The following is a 17,224-nucleotide window of genomic DNA, read 5'->3' as shown; positions in this document are numbered from 1 at the left end:
ATAGATACAAAAATTATCTTCTGAAGTATTCACTGCAGTTTTATTTATACCACAAAAAATAAATAATTATAAATTTAATCTCTAACAATAGAGGATTGACTAAAGTATGAAGATCCGTATTAAGAAATACTATATCCGTTAAATGTTATCATCATTCACTCATTCATACATTCACTTTTTCAATAGTTATTGAACACTTCCTGTGTGCAAAGCAGTAGGCTGGCAGCTGGAGTTACAAAAGCAAACAGAAGTCTTCTATGGCCGCAAGAAGATTTAATTTTAGAAGTTGAAAAGAATGCTTAGAGGGCTGTTAATTTTAAAAAGAGAAGTTAAAAAATATTATGTGTAATAGGGTCACACTATTGCAAAAGAGAACACTCATAGAAGTATAGAGAGAAGATGAGAAGGAATACATTTAATATAGAAATTAACTGGGAATTAGGGTTTTTTTTGTGAGTTTCTACAAATGTTTTATAATGAACATATTTTATGAAGTCATTAACATATAAACTTAGGTGACGTGAGTGTAGGGTGCTATGTGTGTGTAGCGGGGGCATTCTTTCTCATTTGGGCTTTAAAACTCTTGGACTGCCTTTGATGTTTATCATTTAGTAGAAGAAGCTCTTCTAGCTTTTCCTAAGGCTCAGTTGTTTCTTAGATGGTTTTGCATGACTCCAACCTGGAGGCCTGAGCACAGTAAAAGGACACAGGACGTCACAAGGTCAGAGGATACAAGGAAAGGATTTGTGACCTAGACACATGTTCATAGGAGGCTAAATGAAAAAGACTGCAGCTCTCTCTTTTTTCTTTTTTCTGCCTCCTGGGTTCAAGTGATTCTCCTGTCTCAGCCTCCCAAGTAGCTGGGATTACAGGCATGTGCCACCATGCCTGGCTAATTTTGTATTTTTAGTAGAGATGGGGTTTCACCATGTTGGTCAGGCTGGTCTCGAACTCCTGACCTCAGGTGATCTGCCTGCCTCGGCCTCCCAAAGTGCTGGGATTACAGGCGTGAGCCACCGTGCCTGGCCAAGACTGCAGCTCTTGAGGCTGAAAAAGGAAAGGTGAAGAGATTATAAAGATCTGTGAAACCATGGAGGTCAAACTCCTAGAATAGGGCACCTGTTTAAGCTAGAAGGAACCAGTGGGTAATAAAAGCATGCATCTCCCCACAACAGTGGGATGACTGGAAAATGAAAACATCTCAGGAGGCTATGCAGGACAATTCCCTTAGGAGCCCTTCAGGGAAGTTAAAGATTTGCGGGGCTCATCCCTAACTTTTTGTGATGGAAGAAAAATAATGGTGCTGCTTCCAAAACTGTCCTTTGAAGCCATCATCAGAGCGAGGATCCTGAACAAAAATACAAAAAAAAAAAAAAATGCTGTAAATAAAATAATACTTCTTGGCCACATCGTTTTTATGATCCAGAAGATATAAACTATATCCAGAAGTATATAAATGATATTTGAGGTCACTCAATTTGAGAAAACTTTGTTTTCAAGATGGGTAGCAAACAGGCTAAGGAAGAATGGATTAAGCTGAGAAGGTAAAAAAGTGGATTAGTTGATGTCCAGTGCTCCAGGCTTCAAGAAGCCTGACCGGGGGGAACTGAGGCTTTGGGTTTAGGTTTTGCCTCCCCCATCGCCTACCCACAATGGCCTCTTACATATGAGAACACAGAAGAAGGCCCAAATGCACACGGCTTGAACAATTTATAGCTGAATTTGCTCACACTGATGCCTGTCTCCTCTCTTTCTCAAATAACAGATTTTAAATTTCTCATAATTACATCATTACCTGGAGAACATTTGAGACCCAGAGGGAGAGAATGGTGTTGCAAACAAAGAACAAAGAGAAATTCAGGAGGAGGTCAGGAGTTCTCAAAATCATCTCAAACCCAGGGCCAGTATCAAGAGGCATCTCATTTATTTACCAAACCAGCAAAGAATGTGACTTTATCCCTGCACAGCAGAGCTGCAGAGGGGGCGTTTGCCTCGCCTCTGGACATCTCCAGGCCTCCCTGTGGCCCGTGCTGCTCACTTGGCCATGGTACCATCTGCTGCCCCTCCCACCTGGCTTCCTTGGAGGCTGTGACTGGGTTTGAGTTAGGGACCTGTAGGGTTGTGAGCAGCACGTTAGGTCTCCTCCTTCCCATCCTTGGAAGTCTTCTTTCTTAGAATCGTGGCAGCCACAGGTGTTTGGGGTCTCCTGGGGAGGGGCTGGGCCCTTTCCGCATCACCCTGCAGCCAGTCTTCTGGGAGGAAGACACCCTGGTTGACTTGGAGCTAGTAAGTAGTCAAGGGACTCACTGGTTCAAAGGCCACCTTCTTTCTGGTTTTCTTTGGAGACACCATCCTACAGTTTCAGGAGGTTTATTTCTCTCTTGTTTCTTCATTTTTTTGGTTAGAAATGAGGGACTAAGAAATGTGCCCCCACTTTAGTGTGTGCGGAAAGTGAATCTCCAACTTCTGTGGGTTTTGTCTACAATATTTTTAAAACAAAATTCGTTTCAATTAATTATTTTTGAAAAAAGTGTTCAAAAAATTTTCAGAAAAAAGATTTGGGGATATTTGAGCATGAGTATTGAAAAGTCATCTTATAACTGTATTGCAAGGGCTCCTTGTGAAACCACCGTTGCAGAAATGATAACAGTAACGGAAATCTGCCAACTGACTCCATCTTGCTTCTACCAGGCTGAACTGCTTTTGCTCATACTTGTTTTAAGGCAGTAACAGTCATTTCCTTGAACTAATCCCCTCCTTGTTCAAAAATGGAAACTGTACTTGTAAATACTAACAAAAATTCACAAGGTTAGAGTTACGGGAAGGGCTTGAACTTTGCTAAGGAATAGACATACTGCTGTTGTTTTCGTATTAATTGCTTACTGCCTCAGCAATTAAGGGAGTCACAAGATCGATAACTTCCCCAACTACTCCTACAGATAACATCACTATTGTAAAACCTAAGTAACTGGTCTTTGAGATATGTTTCAGATTTGGCATTTTGGCAGGCTGAGAAACACCCCCTGGTCCTGAGACTCCCTCCCGGAAACTGACTCAGCTATGCAAAGACAGTTTAGACACCCCTGTGAGTTCATCCCCAGCCAATCAATTGTTTCAGCTTTCCAGCCCCTGCCCACTAAAGTACCCTTAAAAACCCTGGCCTCAGGCCGGGCGTGGTGGCTCATGCTTGTAATCCCAGTACTTTGGGAGGCCTAGGCAGGTGGATTGCCGGAGGTAAGGAGTTTGAGACCAGCCTAGCCAACATGGTGAAACCCCATCTCTACTAAAAAGAAAAATTAGCTGGGCGTGGTGGCGGGCACCTGTATTCCCAGCTACTTGGGAAACTGAGGCAGGAGAATTGCTTGAACCCGGGAGGTTGCAGTGAGCCGAAATCATGCCATTGCACTCCAGCCTGGGCAACAAGAGTGAAACTCTGTCTCAAAACAAACAAACAAACAAACAAACAAACAAACAAACAAGCACCCTAGCCTCTGAATTCTTGGGGAAGCAGATTTGAGAACTACCTCCTGACCTCCCACTTGGCTGGCCCTGTGATGATTAAACTCTTTCATGGCTGATGTATTTGCTATTCTCAGTGCACTGGTTTTTCTGGGCAGTGGGCAAGAAGAATCCATAGGATTGGGACATTTTATTAAAAGGTTTATGGCAGCAGCAACCTTGCTTCTAAGCCTGTGGAGGAAGGAAAGAGCAAATGGAGGGGCCTAGGCTTATAGGAGGGCCCAGGAAGCCCTCTTTCTAGTCAGTTCTGGGTGGCTTGAAAGTGCTTTTGCCTAACAAGTGCAGCTTCATTTAATGGGCCATTGAATCTGAATATGTAGGCATTTTGTAGGCTTTTAAAAAGAGATAAGAAGTTAAGAAGTCTCATTTTAGTGGTATATAGGATTACACTTTGAAAGCATATTAAAGTGATTTGGAATCCTGGCATAGTCAATATACTTTCTTTTTTACATTGATTATGGAAAGATTCTGTCCATCTATTTTGGAAGTGTATCTAGATGACAAAGCAGTGTAGTATCTCTTTCAATCCATTATCATATTCCATTTTGTATTGGGTTTGGGGAGCACTGGGTTTAGGCATTCGCAAAGGGTTGCCTGTCTTTTGAGATTCCTTGATGCTTGGTGTGCTTGTGTAGGTTGATATTAGGGAATGGATATTTACTCAGCAGACTGAGTCCCTCCAACCTAGGAGTTTACAGAGTCACATTTGGAAAATGTATACATTAGGCAATAATTATTTGCTGAACATGCTGGGCCTGCTCTCACCTCAGGGCCTTGGTACCTGTTCTTTCCTTGGCCTGAGACACCCTTTAGTCCCACTTACCTAACCTACAGACCTTTACTCAAATGCCACTTTCTTTTTCTTTCTTTCTTTCTTTTTTTAAATTATACCTTAAGTTCTGGGATACATGTGCAGAACATGCAGGTTTGTTACATAGGTATACACGTGCCATGGTGGTTTGCTGCATCCATCAACCTGTCATCTACATTAGGTATTTCTCCTAATGCTATCCCTTCCCTTGCCCCCGACCCCTTGACAGGCCCCAGTGTGTGATGTTCCCTTCCCTGTGTCTATGTGTTCTCATTGCTCAACTCCCACTTATGAGTGAGAACATGCGGTGTCTGGTTTTCTGTTCCTGTATTAGTTTGCTGAGAATGATGGTTTCCAGCTTCATCCATGTCCCTGCAAAGAACATGAACTCATCCTTTTTTATGGCTGCATAGTATTCCATGGTGTATATGTGCCACATTTTCTTTACCCAGTTGATCATTGATGGGCATCAAATGCCACTTTCTAATGAACCTCACCTCAGCATATCCCATCCCCATTTTATGATTTCATCTTCTCCATTTAAATTATCTGATTATTTGGTTCATCAGTTCACCATGCACTAAATTGCAAGTGCAGTGAGGGATGGGATTTTTGTCCATTTGGTTTATTGCTATATCCTTAGAGCCTAGAACAGTGCCTGGCACAAGCAGATTTTTATTGTTGGGGTGACAATAGTAAATCAAATTGATGAACTGTACATTTATCATTATTATTGTCCCTTTTATTTCGGCATGATTTGTCTGTTTGTGAATCATCCATAGCACAATTTGAACTGTATCAAGGGACATCAGTATTAAGATTGAGCACCTGAGAGTCTCTGAATATGTGGATATGTGATATAGGAAGGGGCCTACAGACCTTCAGTGAGCAGTGCAGAGGATCTTTGGGGTCAGGAGTCTCTTTTGGGTTCCGTGAACTAGTTGCGGCCCCTATAGATGGGCCCATTCCCTCAGGGTGCACCAGAACCGTGGGGACCTCCCATTACCTGCCCCAGACACCTGAAATCAGTCCTCGGAATTTTCTGCCTTGGCTTGACCCCTGTGTTTGCTCTGTTTGCACAACCAAGGTCATTTGTGGGGGGAAGCTCGAGAGTGGGCCCTGTATTCTCTGGTTCTTAATTCCAATTTGAAGAGATTGAGCTCACGTACAGGGTGAGTCTACATGACTAATTTTATGTTTCATTCCTCCAAGCAGGCAGGAGTTTGAGCATGGTTACCCTTTGCTGCCCCGCAATTCTATCTTATCAGTGGTTACTGGTAGGAATTGGGCACTTAGGAACATCTGAGATATTCTGAGGCCAAGCCTATCTCTTTCAGGGCTTACTGATGGCACAAAAGGTACCTTCTGGTTGGGCTGTCCCTTTCTGTCTGGTCCACCATTCTAAGCTGGGTCATCTTTTTTTTTTCCAGTCATCTTTTTGGATTATGGCATGATTTCTGGAGGGTCTCTTTACAATGAGAGCATATTACATTGGTGACACGTTAACTCAGGAGTACTCATTGGCATATATTCTTCATTGGAGTTGCTGGTGGAGGAGCAGTGGGTCCTTGAGAGCCTGGGCACCAAGATGGTACATTTTGATGGATGGAGGTGGAGGGGGAAAGAGAGTGCTGAAGCCTGGAAACTGTATATGCACTGGGGATGGCAAATATGGGTAAATGGCATTGGAAGAGGCCATGACCACGAAGGAACTTGATGCATAGGATGAAGGAAAGTGAGGAGAGAAATGAGAGACCATGAAAAAAGAGACATGTTGGCCAGGCGTGGAGGCTCACGCCTGTACTCCCAGTACTTTGGGAGGCAAAGGTGGGTGGATTACCTGAGGTCAGGAGTTTGAGACCAGCCTGGCCAACATGGTGAAACTCCGTCTCTACTAAAAATACAAAAATTAGCTGGATGTGGTAGCGGGCACCTGTAATCCCAGCTACTCAGAAGGCTGAGGTAGGAGAATCGCTTGAACCTGGGAGGTGGAGGTTGCAGTGAGCCAAGATCACGCCATTACACTCCAGCCTGGGTGACAGAGCGAGACTCTGTCTTGGAAAAAAAAAAAGAAAAAGAAAAGAGAGGCATATGACACCAAGGAGAACCCTCAAAATTTTGCAGTGGGGTATGCTATGGTCCTTACCCGTTATACCTTTTTCTCTTTAAATGGAGAGAGATATATCAGCAAGGAAAGATTAATTCATTTACATTCAATCCATGTAAATTAACCTTATAATTATCTTACAGGGTTCCTGAGTTGTGAGAGTTCATGTAGCATGCTTTGGGGTTGCAATGTTCATTTAGCACCTTTTCTTCCTTAAGTATAATTGGTTTTGGGCTTGGTAATGAATCGGCACACAAATCTTGCTACACTCCCCATGTCTTCTTTCCTGTAAGTTGAAGGTTGAACACAAAGCTATGTCAGGGAATGATCAAGCCTAGACAAGAAGCAAATAGGTCAGCTTTGGGGGTAATTTTGATCTCACAAATGTCTGAAGTCTGCTGTATTTCATTCTCTCTTCTCCCTGAATTCCGTGCTCACTTGTGTGGACGCTGAGATCCTCATAGTGTTGAGAAGTCATTATGACATTAATACAGGGCAGAGGAGATGGGGCTCACTGCACTGTGCTGTGGGATTCTGGGAACCACCCTGGTCCATCACAGACTCCTCTGACCTATAAAAAGTGCTGCTAATCTTCTTACTGTCTGCCTTATAAGATTTGGGAAGAGAAATGAGGTAATGTCTACTTAGATCTTTGAGCTTCTCGGAAGAATAGCATTCTGCAGTAATATGATTTCCTAATGTGTTTGTTTGTGTTGTAATAGACTGTAATTCCATTTACCTACCTTTCTTTAGGAGCTTCTAGAATATTTGACTGTCTTGCACAGGGGAAGCAGTCTGACATTGAGAGTGAGAACTGGACCTAGACTAGAACCCTTAAAGCACATTTAGCCAAGTGAGCCAGCTATAAATTTATGAGTGTAGGGGAAGGAAAAAGGGAGAGGAAGAAATGGAAGCTAGATTTGGTAGTGACAAGGGAGGGGATTGTAATTATCTTCAGAGAGTTTATATCATACTTTTAAATCATGCTGTTTTGCCAAGGATCAATATCTCAATTTTGAAAAAAAATTTATTTTAATTTAGCAATGCTACATATTGGATTATATCTGCAAAATTGATACTGCTTTCATTGTCTATAATGATAGACTAACCTAGCCCCCTCCAAGATTTGGTTTGTTATATTTATTGAGCCACAAGCTATTGCGTTTGACTCTGATACCAGCAGTTCCATATAAACACTGACAAATTTTTAGATTCATTTGTAAAATATGTAGTAGATTACTAAATAATACTTCATCTTTGTTCTGCATATAAACATTTTTTTTTAAATTAAAATAGTCATGAGCAATCTAACCTTTTATATAGCCTTTGGAACAGTATTACAACTAAGTTGGCTTTCTAGGTAGTTCTAAAATGAGAAGTTAAAACAAGTGATGAAAAGTGGGGAAAGTATATACATGTGTCATCTCTGACATACCATAAAGTTGTTAATTTATATGACAGTTATCTGTATTGGATAGTTTTGCTATGACATTTACTAGAAGCAGTTGGTTCTTTGGAAGTTGCAAAAGAATGTCAGCCTTCCACAAAGGAATTTTCAAATAACTATTTAGTTAAACAGAAAACGAAATAGCAAGTCTTCTCTTCCAGAGGGGTGACTATATATATATATATATTTTTTTTTTTTTTTTTTTTTGAGATGGAGTCTTGCTCTGTCGCCAGGCTAGAGTGCAGTGGTGCAATCTCGACTCACTGCAACCTCCGCCTCCTGGGTTTAAGTGATTCCTCTACCTCAGCCTCCTGAGTAGCTGGGACTACAGGCATGTGCCACCACACCTGGCTAATTATTTTTTATTTTTTATTTTTTAGTAGAGATGGGGTTTCACCATATTGGCCAAGATGGTCTCGATCTCCTGACCTCATGATCCACCTGCCTCAGCCTCCTAAAGTGCTGGGATTACAGGCGTGAGCCACCACGCCCGGCTGACTATATACACTTTTTAAGAACAACTAATTTTTATTTTCTGACAGACAAAAGTGTTACAAGTTTCATTTACTATATTATAGAATAGAATACAGAGAGAACCTATCTTGTTACCCAAAATGTGACATGAAAAAAATAAATCCTTACCAAACTCGGTGTCTGTTTGCTTATGTTGCATGCCAGACACATACGAAAAAAGTCATTTTGTTTGTTTCTTAAATTAAGAACATCTTATATAAACAAATGATATAGAATACTATGCCCCTTAGAACAAAATGATACTTACTAAAAAAATTACGACTCAGAGATGCAGTTCATATGAAGTTAAATTATGTGTAATCTTAATAAAACCACATTTTCTCTTCCGGAAAGTTTACTAGAGTTTAAGTGAATATTTCAGAGTGTTAAACACTTTGTACAATTTTTATGTTCTCATGTAAAACTTCATGATAAATTTATGATTTTCTGCCATTGTGTATAAATACAGATAAGGCATACTTTTTTTAAAGATTAAAAAATATGTTTATATTAATCTGTCACCTGTTAAATTGTGATGTTTCCTTTGAATTTGTTTCAGAATCGAAGCAAACGTTTGGAGAAGGTCCATGTGGTTATTGGGCCTAAATCGTGTGACTTGGATTCTCTCATTTCTACCTTCACATATGCTTACTTTCTAGACAAGGTGAGGGAAAAAAGGGTAATACTCCTTATATTTTGAATTATTATGTAACTTTTAAGAATAAACATTTTCTCTAAACAAAGGAACCTATTAACTTAATTTTTAATGTTCTGATATATTGTTGCAGAGCATAAAGTATTATCATCCATGAATCAACAAATATTTATTGGGCACCTACTATGTTAGGCATTGTTCTAGCTATTTCTTACCAACTCTCCTTATAAAACATTATTTCAATAAGGTCAATGTTTTCAAATAAAACATTTACAATGTTCATAATAGTTGATTAATTTTATGGAAATTCATAGAACTAATAAAAGTAAGAATCAGATTTCTTGTTTTCCTTTGTCATCCTTGCTGATAGTCCTGCCCTTGGACGCAGAAAAATGCTTGCAGAATAACTTGTGTGAACAGTACATGAATGGCAGAGCACATTGGCTAGAGTTTTCAGTGACGAGTATTACATGTCAAATCTACATCCTGTAGGTCCTTGTTTGGTTTTGCCTTGTATCCCTGATTTTGTACAGCGAGATCATCCTTAGTTAGTGATCATCTCCCTTGAGGAAGACTCTTTCTATTCTGTGAAGCATATGATGCCCCTGTGGAAGTGGAAAATACCTTTCAACAAATTCCTTTAAAACTTCAAATCTATAAAATTCATGAGCTCATGATAATGGGCTTTTTATTAACTTAAAGCCTAAAAATGTATGTTATGAGTGTCTAGGTGTTATTTTCAATGTCACACAATTTTTAATTTTTCAGAATCTGATTTGTTTTGTTGCAATTTTGTTTGGATCCTTGGCCCCTGACAGTAGGCAGAGCTGGTCTAAAGTGATTTAAATTCACACGAATGCTAGTCTTCCAGAATGAGCTGTGGGTGGCAAGAACTGCTCTAGGGCAGAAGCTGATAAAAATGCTGGGTGAAATATTCTGATCTCTACATGTGGGCTTTATATCAAATTTATCTTAAAATTTGTTGAACTTTACAAGGGAGATTAATTGGTATGAGGAGATAAATGTGCCTCTGTTAAGACATGCATATTAACACTAATTTTGTTAACTGGTATTTTGACTCCTAGAAGAAAATGTCACTTATCTAGAGAACATAGAGTTGACAAAACCAGACTGATGTTTAGAGTGATAGTGGCATGGACTTGGAAATGATATAACAATAATACCACCACTACCACCTACAACAATGTCTTGACATCCAATAAAAGGGGTAGAAAAAGTAATTGTGATAGATAAAACACATAGATAGATAGATAGACAGACAGACAGATGGCTAGATAAAAATAAAAAGACATGTGGATTCTCTTCTTCAAAGGTTTGCCAGTAAGCATGGAGATGAATGTGGAATTACTGAAAGGTCTCATACTAAGAATTTGGTTATATTTCTCTGCCTTTCTCATAGTTTACTGGGCCCCCTGCTAGTGGTCTGTGTCTCCATTTAAATTTTCAGGAACCCAACTACTCCCTCTCAGAGTATGAACATGTAGGATAAGCAAAGAGTTTTTCTGCCTCATGCGTACGACCCCATTTAAATCCTTCTCACTCTGGTAAGTGAGCCACATTTTCAGATGGGGAACACAGAGTCTCAGAGAGGAAACTGGCTTTCTCAAAGTTACGTGGTAGAGACTGGGGCTGGAACCTAGTTCTTGTGACATCAACTTCAGAACAGGTCCTGCCAGGAGAGGCTCAGGCCACATGCCTGATTTACATATTGATTCTTCCCCACTCAAGTTTCAATATCAGGAGTTAGATAGAACCCTCCATTCATTAGGAAAAATAACTTGCCAAACATAAGTTGTTAACACTTATTATGCAATTGTGGTTCAGTATTAACATGACAGGAGGGAGAAAACCCACTTTGTTGGAGTGGCTTTGTGCTTTGTATGCTATAGCAGTGGCTGATTCCTTTCTTTCATTCAACAAATATGTACTAAATGTTTACTATGTGCCAGACTGGTTTATACACTGGAAACATAACTGAACAAAACCATCAAAAAGCCCTGCCTTCTTAATGCTAGAAAGGGGAGACAGATGATTAAGGTGTTAAAACTGTGACAAGCTGGTGATGGTGTGAGAGTAAAGGCCATTTACTTTATGCACAAATTCCATGTCACTGAACCCCACATTCTCTCAGTGATAGTTAGGATTATTGCTGTACATTCACAGTAATTTTTAAAGCACCTTTATTTTTAACATTCCCGTACAAAAACAAGTTTATTATTCTGACTCTACAATTCTCTACCTCTCTCCTATCTCCTGTTTTCTCTGGTTGCCACAGATCTGTTTTCTAAGAGACTTGTTAATAAAAAATGTTTTTTTATGATTTAAGAAATCAATAGAGATCACAATCTGATAGTCTGTAGGCTGAAGCTGGCTTGTAAATGAATTTCTACTGACTGACGTTCTGAATTTTTAAGAATGAATTATAATAATTAAATTTCACAAATAATACCCCAAATCTAGATTTATAGCTGCTCTTGGGTAATTAAAAGTGTGTGTGTGTGTGTTTTTTTTTTTTTTTTGAGACAGAGTCTTGCTCTGTCCCCCATGCTGCAGTGCAGTGGCACGATCTTGGCTCACTGCAAGCTCCGCCTCCCGGGTTCACACCATTCTCCTGCCTCAGCCTCCCGAGTAGCTGGGACTACAGACACCTGCCACCATGCCTGGCTAATTTTTTTGTATTTTTAGTAGAGATGGGGTTTCACCGTGTTAGCCAGGATGGTCTCGATCTCCTGACCTCGTGATCTGCCCGCCTCGGCCTCCCAAAGTGCTGGGATTACGGGCATGAACCATCGCACCCAGCCCGTTAATTTAAAGTTTTAACTACACTGGGCCTGAATTTTTACATGTGAACCATTGGCTGGAGCTGAGTGACAGGCATCTCATTTAGGTGCAATGTATGTGCCTTCCCCTGTCCCCACAGTCCCCACCCACCCTGCCTCAATTGTCCTAATTTTCTGCCAATTTTATAAAGATATGTGAGTTTGTTACTCTTAAAGAAGAGAATGTGTATTATATATAAATGTATTTATTTACATTTTAGCCCCTGCACAATTTATATATATGCATATATTTAAATTTATATACAAATGTTATCTATTTATTTAAATTTTAATCATATGTAGTATATATTTATATATACAAATGATGCAGGGTCTAAAATGAGACATAAAATAAAGCATGAGATGTTTCAAGTAGGGTAACAAGAGGTTAAAAAATGTTAGGGGCCACTCAGAGGATAATGCTCTATTAATTGGGTTCAGGAAAATTTGATTATGAATGCCAAGTGGTTTAGTGAGGCCAGAAGACTCCTATTCCTTTTACCAGTTACCCCCAGGCTGGAGAAAATGTAATTGTATTCTTTCCTCCTGCTATTTTCAGTAATTCAGTCAACTTTTTTCTTGGTAGGTCAGTCCACCAGGGGTTCTGTGTTTACCAGTGCTGAACATACCAAGAACCGAATTCAACTACTTCACCGAGACGAGGTTTATTTTAGAAGAGCTAAATATTTCCGAATCATTCCACATATTCCGGGATGAAATTAACCTGCATCAGCTAAATGATGAAGGGAAGTTATCGATAACACTTGTTGGCAGCAGTGTGCTGGCGAGGTAAGATCCATTGTGAAGCTCTGAGGTTTAATCCCTCAGTGAAGGTTCTTCTGGGCAAAGTGTCACTTTACTCAGGACTTTTGTGGTTTAGGCAGATGTATTAAAAGCAGAGGACATGCTGGTCATGGTGGCTCATGCCTATAATCTCAGCACTTTGGGAGGCCAAGGTGGGCGAATCACTTTAGGCCAGGAGTTCGAGACCAGCCTGACCAACATGGTGAAACCTTGCCTCTACTAAAAATACAAAAATGAACTAGGGTGGTGGTGCATGCCTGTAATCTCAGCTACTTGGAGGCTGAGGCACGAGAATTGCCTGAATCCAGGAGGCGGAGGTTATAGTGAGCCGAGATCGCACCACTGCACTCCAGCCTGGACGAAAGAGTGAGACTATTTCAAAAAAAAAAACAAAACAACAACCAAACCCCAAAATCCCAAAACAACAACAACAACAACAACAACAACAACAACAACAAGAAACGGCAAGGCAGAGGACATGCAGAGAAAAGGGAATATCTTTTTCTTCTCTTATGGCAAAATTTGGGTCATGCTAATCCTTCATTTTTACTTTTGCATTTCAGATATGAAATCTTTAAGTGTAAATTTCTTATAGAATTGACCAAATTATAGGGGGTTTTTTGTTTAGTTTTGTTTTGTTTTTTTGAGACAGATTCTCGCTCTCTCGCCCAGGCTGGCATGCATTGGCTCCATCTCGGCTCACTGCAGCCTCCACCTCCCAGGTTCAAGCGATTCTCTTGCGTCAGCCTCCTGAGTAGCTGGGATTACAGGCACTCACCACCACGCCTGGCTGATTTTTGTAGTTTTAGTAGAGATGGGGTTTCACCATGTTGGCCAGGCTGATCTTGAACTCCTGACCTCAAGTGATCCGTCCACCTCAGCCTCCCAAAGTGCTGGGATTACAGGTGTGAGCCATCACACCCAGCCTAAAATTATAGTTTTTAAACCATTTCAAACACTTTCTTATAGCAATACAATAGTCTTATGTATTGATGCCAAACATGTGTATTAAAAATTGAAATTAAACACTAGATAAAACTGAATGGTTCTTAGGAAAGAAATCTCAGTAGTGAAATGGAAAAATACATAGAGATGGGCTATGAAGGTCATTTGATTATTGATTTATTCATTCATAGCATGTTATACTACAAGAGAAGGATTGATTTTTTTTGAATATTCATATAGCTCAAACTTTTTATTTTACGGACAAGAAACTTGAAACTCAGTGTCACAAATGACTTGTCCAAAGAACCACATGCAGGCTTGACATGGTGGCTCATGCCTGTAATTCCAGCATTTTGGGAGGCCAAGGCAGGAGGTTCACTTGAGCCCAGGAGTTTGAGATCAGCCTGGGAAACATGGTGAGACCCTGTCTCCACAAAAAATACAAAGAAATTAGCTGGGCATAGTGGTATGTACCTGTGGTCCCAGCTACTCAGGAGGCTGAGGTGAAAGGATCACTTGAGCCTGGGAGGTTGAGGCTGCAATGGCATCTCATGGTTGAGCTGTGATTACACCACTGCACTCCAGCCTAGATGACAGAGCGAGACCCTGTCTCAAAAAACAAAACAGAACAAACAACAACAAGAAAAACAAAGAACCACATGTAGTTAGTAGAAGAGTGGGGATTAGAACTTGTATCTTCTGACTCTTTCAATAAATACTTAAGCATTGCTAACTCATGCAAGAATCTACAGGTGCCTAAGGAGGAATAAGACAAATTCTCTGCTATCAAGGACTTTATGAAGATGTCCTTTTGATAAGCTTTCTACTGCTACTGAATGAAGATTCACCAGCTAACCACTTCAGTAGTTTAAAATGTTAGTTTTTCACAGTTTGGCAATTTGCAAGTTGTTGATAACCTTAACCAGTGGACACTGACCTTAGCATACATGAAATAAAACCTTTTCTGTTTAATAATTTTGTATTTAACTTTTTAGGAAGCATATTTAGGTATGAATGTATTGTGATATCTATTAGCAATTCATTTACTTATGAGGAGTTTTGAAAATAACCTGCCCATGTGTGGCTGCTTTTATCTTCATGCTGTTTGAAACAAATGAAATTTTTTTGAATAATATTTATCAATCATTGACATGTGGCTAAAAGTTCCAGGTAGTTTATTTGACTGACTTCAATTATTGGTATTCAGGAAATCATATGCTTGACTAAATTTACATGTTAACTATTTCTTTTTTCTTTTTTTGAGATGGATTCTTGCTCTGTCACCCAGGCTGGAGTGCAGTGGCACGATCTCGGCTCACTGCAGCCTCCACCTCCCAGGTTCAAGCGATTCTCTTGTCTCGGCCTCCTGAGTAGCTAGGATTACAGGCATCTGCCACCACACCCAGCTAATTTTTGTATTTTTAGTAGAGACGGGGTTTCACCGTGTTGGCCAGGCTGGTTTCAAACTCCTGACCTCAGGTGATCCGCCTGCCTCAGCCTCCCAAAGTGCTGGGATTACAGGCGTGAGCCACCATGCCCAGCCACGTTAACTTTTTGAAACCAGCAAATACAAAGAGACACAGATAAATATGATCAATTGGAATGTGAATTGTGGAACGAGTGTGTGTCAATCAAAATCTGAGGAATAGTTTTGTTACCAATTAAAATGGAAAAATTTAGACTGATTTTGAGGCTGGGATTGTGAACTCTAGCTCTAGAATTGTTTATGAAATAGAATTGTTTATGAAATAGAATGCTTTTCAAAAATAAATTGAAATCTTTATTTCTTTCATTGCCATTCATTTGTTTTTGACAGGCAGAAAGAATAAAGTTGGATTGATCCAAACTTTTCTTCCTGCCTTTGCTAAAAGCCAGCTCTGTCTCACATATGAAGAATAATGGTGGAACGAAAATAGGCCCAGTAGTGTTTTTTCTACACCACGGTGACTGGATTTGCAAGCTTTGGAGCCAGGTTATTGGCTAGTCTACCAGCTAGTCTGCTCACTAAATGTGTGACGTTGCACAAATTTCTTAACCTCTTTGTGCCTCAGTTTTTTAAAAAATACTTTTAAAAAGTATTATACAATGTATAAATTGTATAAAAAATACTTATACAATGGGGATTTTTCTAGTGTCATTTTCTAGTGTCATTTTTAGTACATTTTATACATTTTATAGAACTCTTTTTTTTTTTTTTTTTTCCTGAGACAGAGTCTCGCTCTATTGCCCAGGCTGGAGTGCAGTGGCATGGTCTTGGCTCACTGCAACCTCAGCCTCCATGGTTCAAGCGATTCTCCTGCCTCAGCCTCCCAGGTAGCTGGGATTACAGGCAGCTGCCACCACGTCAGGCTAATTTTTTGTATTTTTAGTAGAGACGAGGTTTCACCATGTTGGCCAGGCTGGTCGTAAACTCCTGACCTCATGATTCGCCTGCTTCGGCCTCCCAAAGTGCTGAGATTACAGTTGTGAGCCACCGCGCCCAGCCTGTAGAATTCATTTTATAGTGTTATTTTCTAGTATAAAATATGATAATACACCTAAAGTATTTATAATAGTATCCGGCCTGTGGTGGAAGCCCAATAGTGTTAGCTACTATTATTTTCCAAGAGCGCAGCACAGGATAAAGCTGGGAAGGTATGTACGTATTTTAAGAATTTGGGGAAAGTAAATAGTTTTAATGAAATGTGAAAATATGTAGAATAAGGCTCCCGTCTTCTGAGTCATGTGAGTTCCCTCATATTTTTGGTCATTGAGAGGAAGCCATTTGTGTGAGAGCAGAGATTTAAACATTCCAAAAAGTAATAAGACATGCCATATCCCTTTCTCTTCCTCCCCTCCATTTGCTTTACAGTGAAGACAAAACTTTAGAATCAGCAGTTGTCAAAGTCATTAATCCGGTTGAGCAGAGCGATGCCAACGTTGAGTTCCGAGAGTCTTCCTCTTCTCTCGTGCTAAAGGAGATTCTCCAGGAGGCTCCTGAGCTCATCACCGAGCAACTGGCTCATCGCCTCAGAGGTGAGAGATGGCTCTTCCTATTAAATACTGGAAGGCTTAATGGAGTGTCTCCCAGCCTGCTCATGTAGAAAGAATGCGATCCATTCTTGGGTTAACAATCTCTTTAAAGACCACGGGAAGCTTCATCAGAGAGGCAGGGAGTAAAGAGTTTGTTAAAGAGTAGCATTATACTGAATATTAAAAATGTGCATTTAAAAATAGGCATGAGGGACCTTTGCTGTTTCACTAGACAAGAATATTAAATGGAACTGCTGCACCTCTGTTAGGGAGCTGGAATAGCACCTCTGGCAATTTTAATCACTACCAGAGGTGATTCTTGCCCCAAGACAGCATGATAGGGACGAGAATGCCAAGTTCCCAGGTTGAAATATCTGCTGATACTCTTCGATGCTTGGTTTATACCATACTGTTTGGATGGCAAAATACGTACCCTTCATTTTGGTGATACTGTGTCAGGGCTTTTATAGTCAGATGTCACCTCCTTTGCTCCCCTGTCTTGTAACATATTCTGTCTTCACTCAAACTGTTTTAAGCCCTGGGGTCCTGAACACACCATCATCAGTTACTC

General features: G+C 40.2%; 1 protein-coding gene across 8 annotated transcripts in view; it reads left to right on the top strand.

Moving 5' to 3' along the window:
- PRUNE2 (prune homolog 2 with BCH domain) overlaps positions 1 to 17,224 on the top strand; it is a 294,626-nt gene that overhangs the window by 43,441 nt on the left and 233,961 nt on the right. For 7 of the 8 annotated variants that reach the window (XM_055091918.2, XM_003811462.6, XM_055091920.2 and 4 more), the window contains exons 2-4: positions 8,957 to 9,061; positions 12,479 to 12,681; positions 16,493 to 16,656. In XM_055091918.2, the coding sequence (XP_054947893.1) occupies positions 8,957 to 9,061; positions 12,479 to 12,681; positions 16,493 to 16,656 (472 nt within the window). The remainder of the gene's footprint in view (positions 1 to 8,956; positions 9,062 to 12,478; positions 12,682 to 16,492; positions 16,657 to 17,224) is intronic. The other variant, XM_055091921.2, reaches the window with a different exon arrangement.

This window comes from Pan paniscus, chromosome 11 (genome assembly GCF_029289425.2).
Source record: "Pan paniscus chromosome 11, NHGRI_mPanPan1-v2.0_pri, whole genome shotgun sequence".
NCBI classification, from domain to species: Eukaryota; Metazoa; Chordata; class Mammalia; order Primates; family Hominidae; genus Pan; species Pan paniscus.
This window is presented reverse-complemented; position numbering and strand designations above follow the sequence as displayed.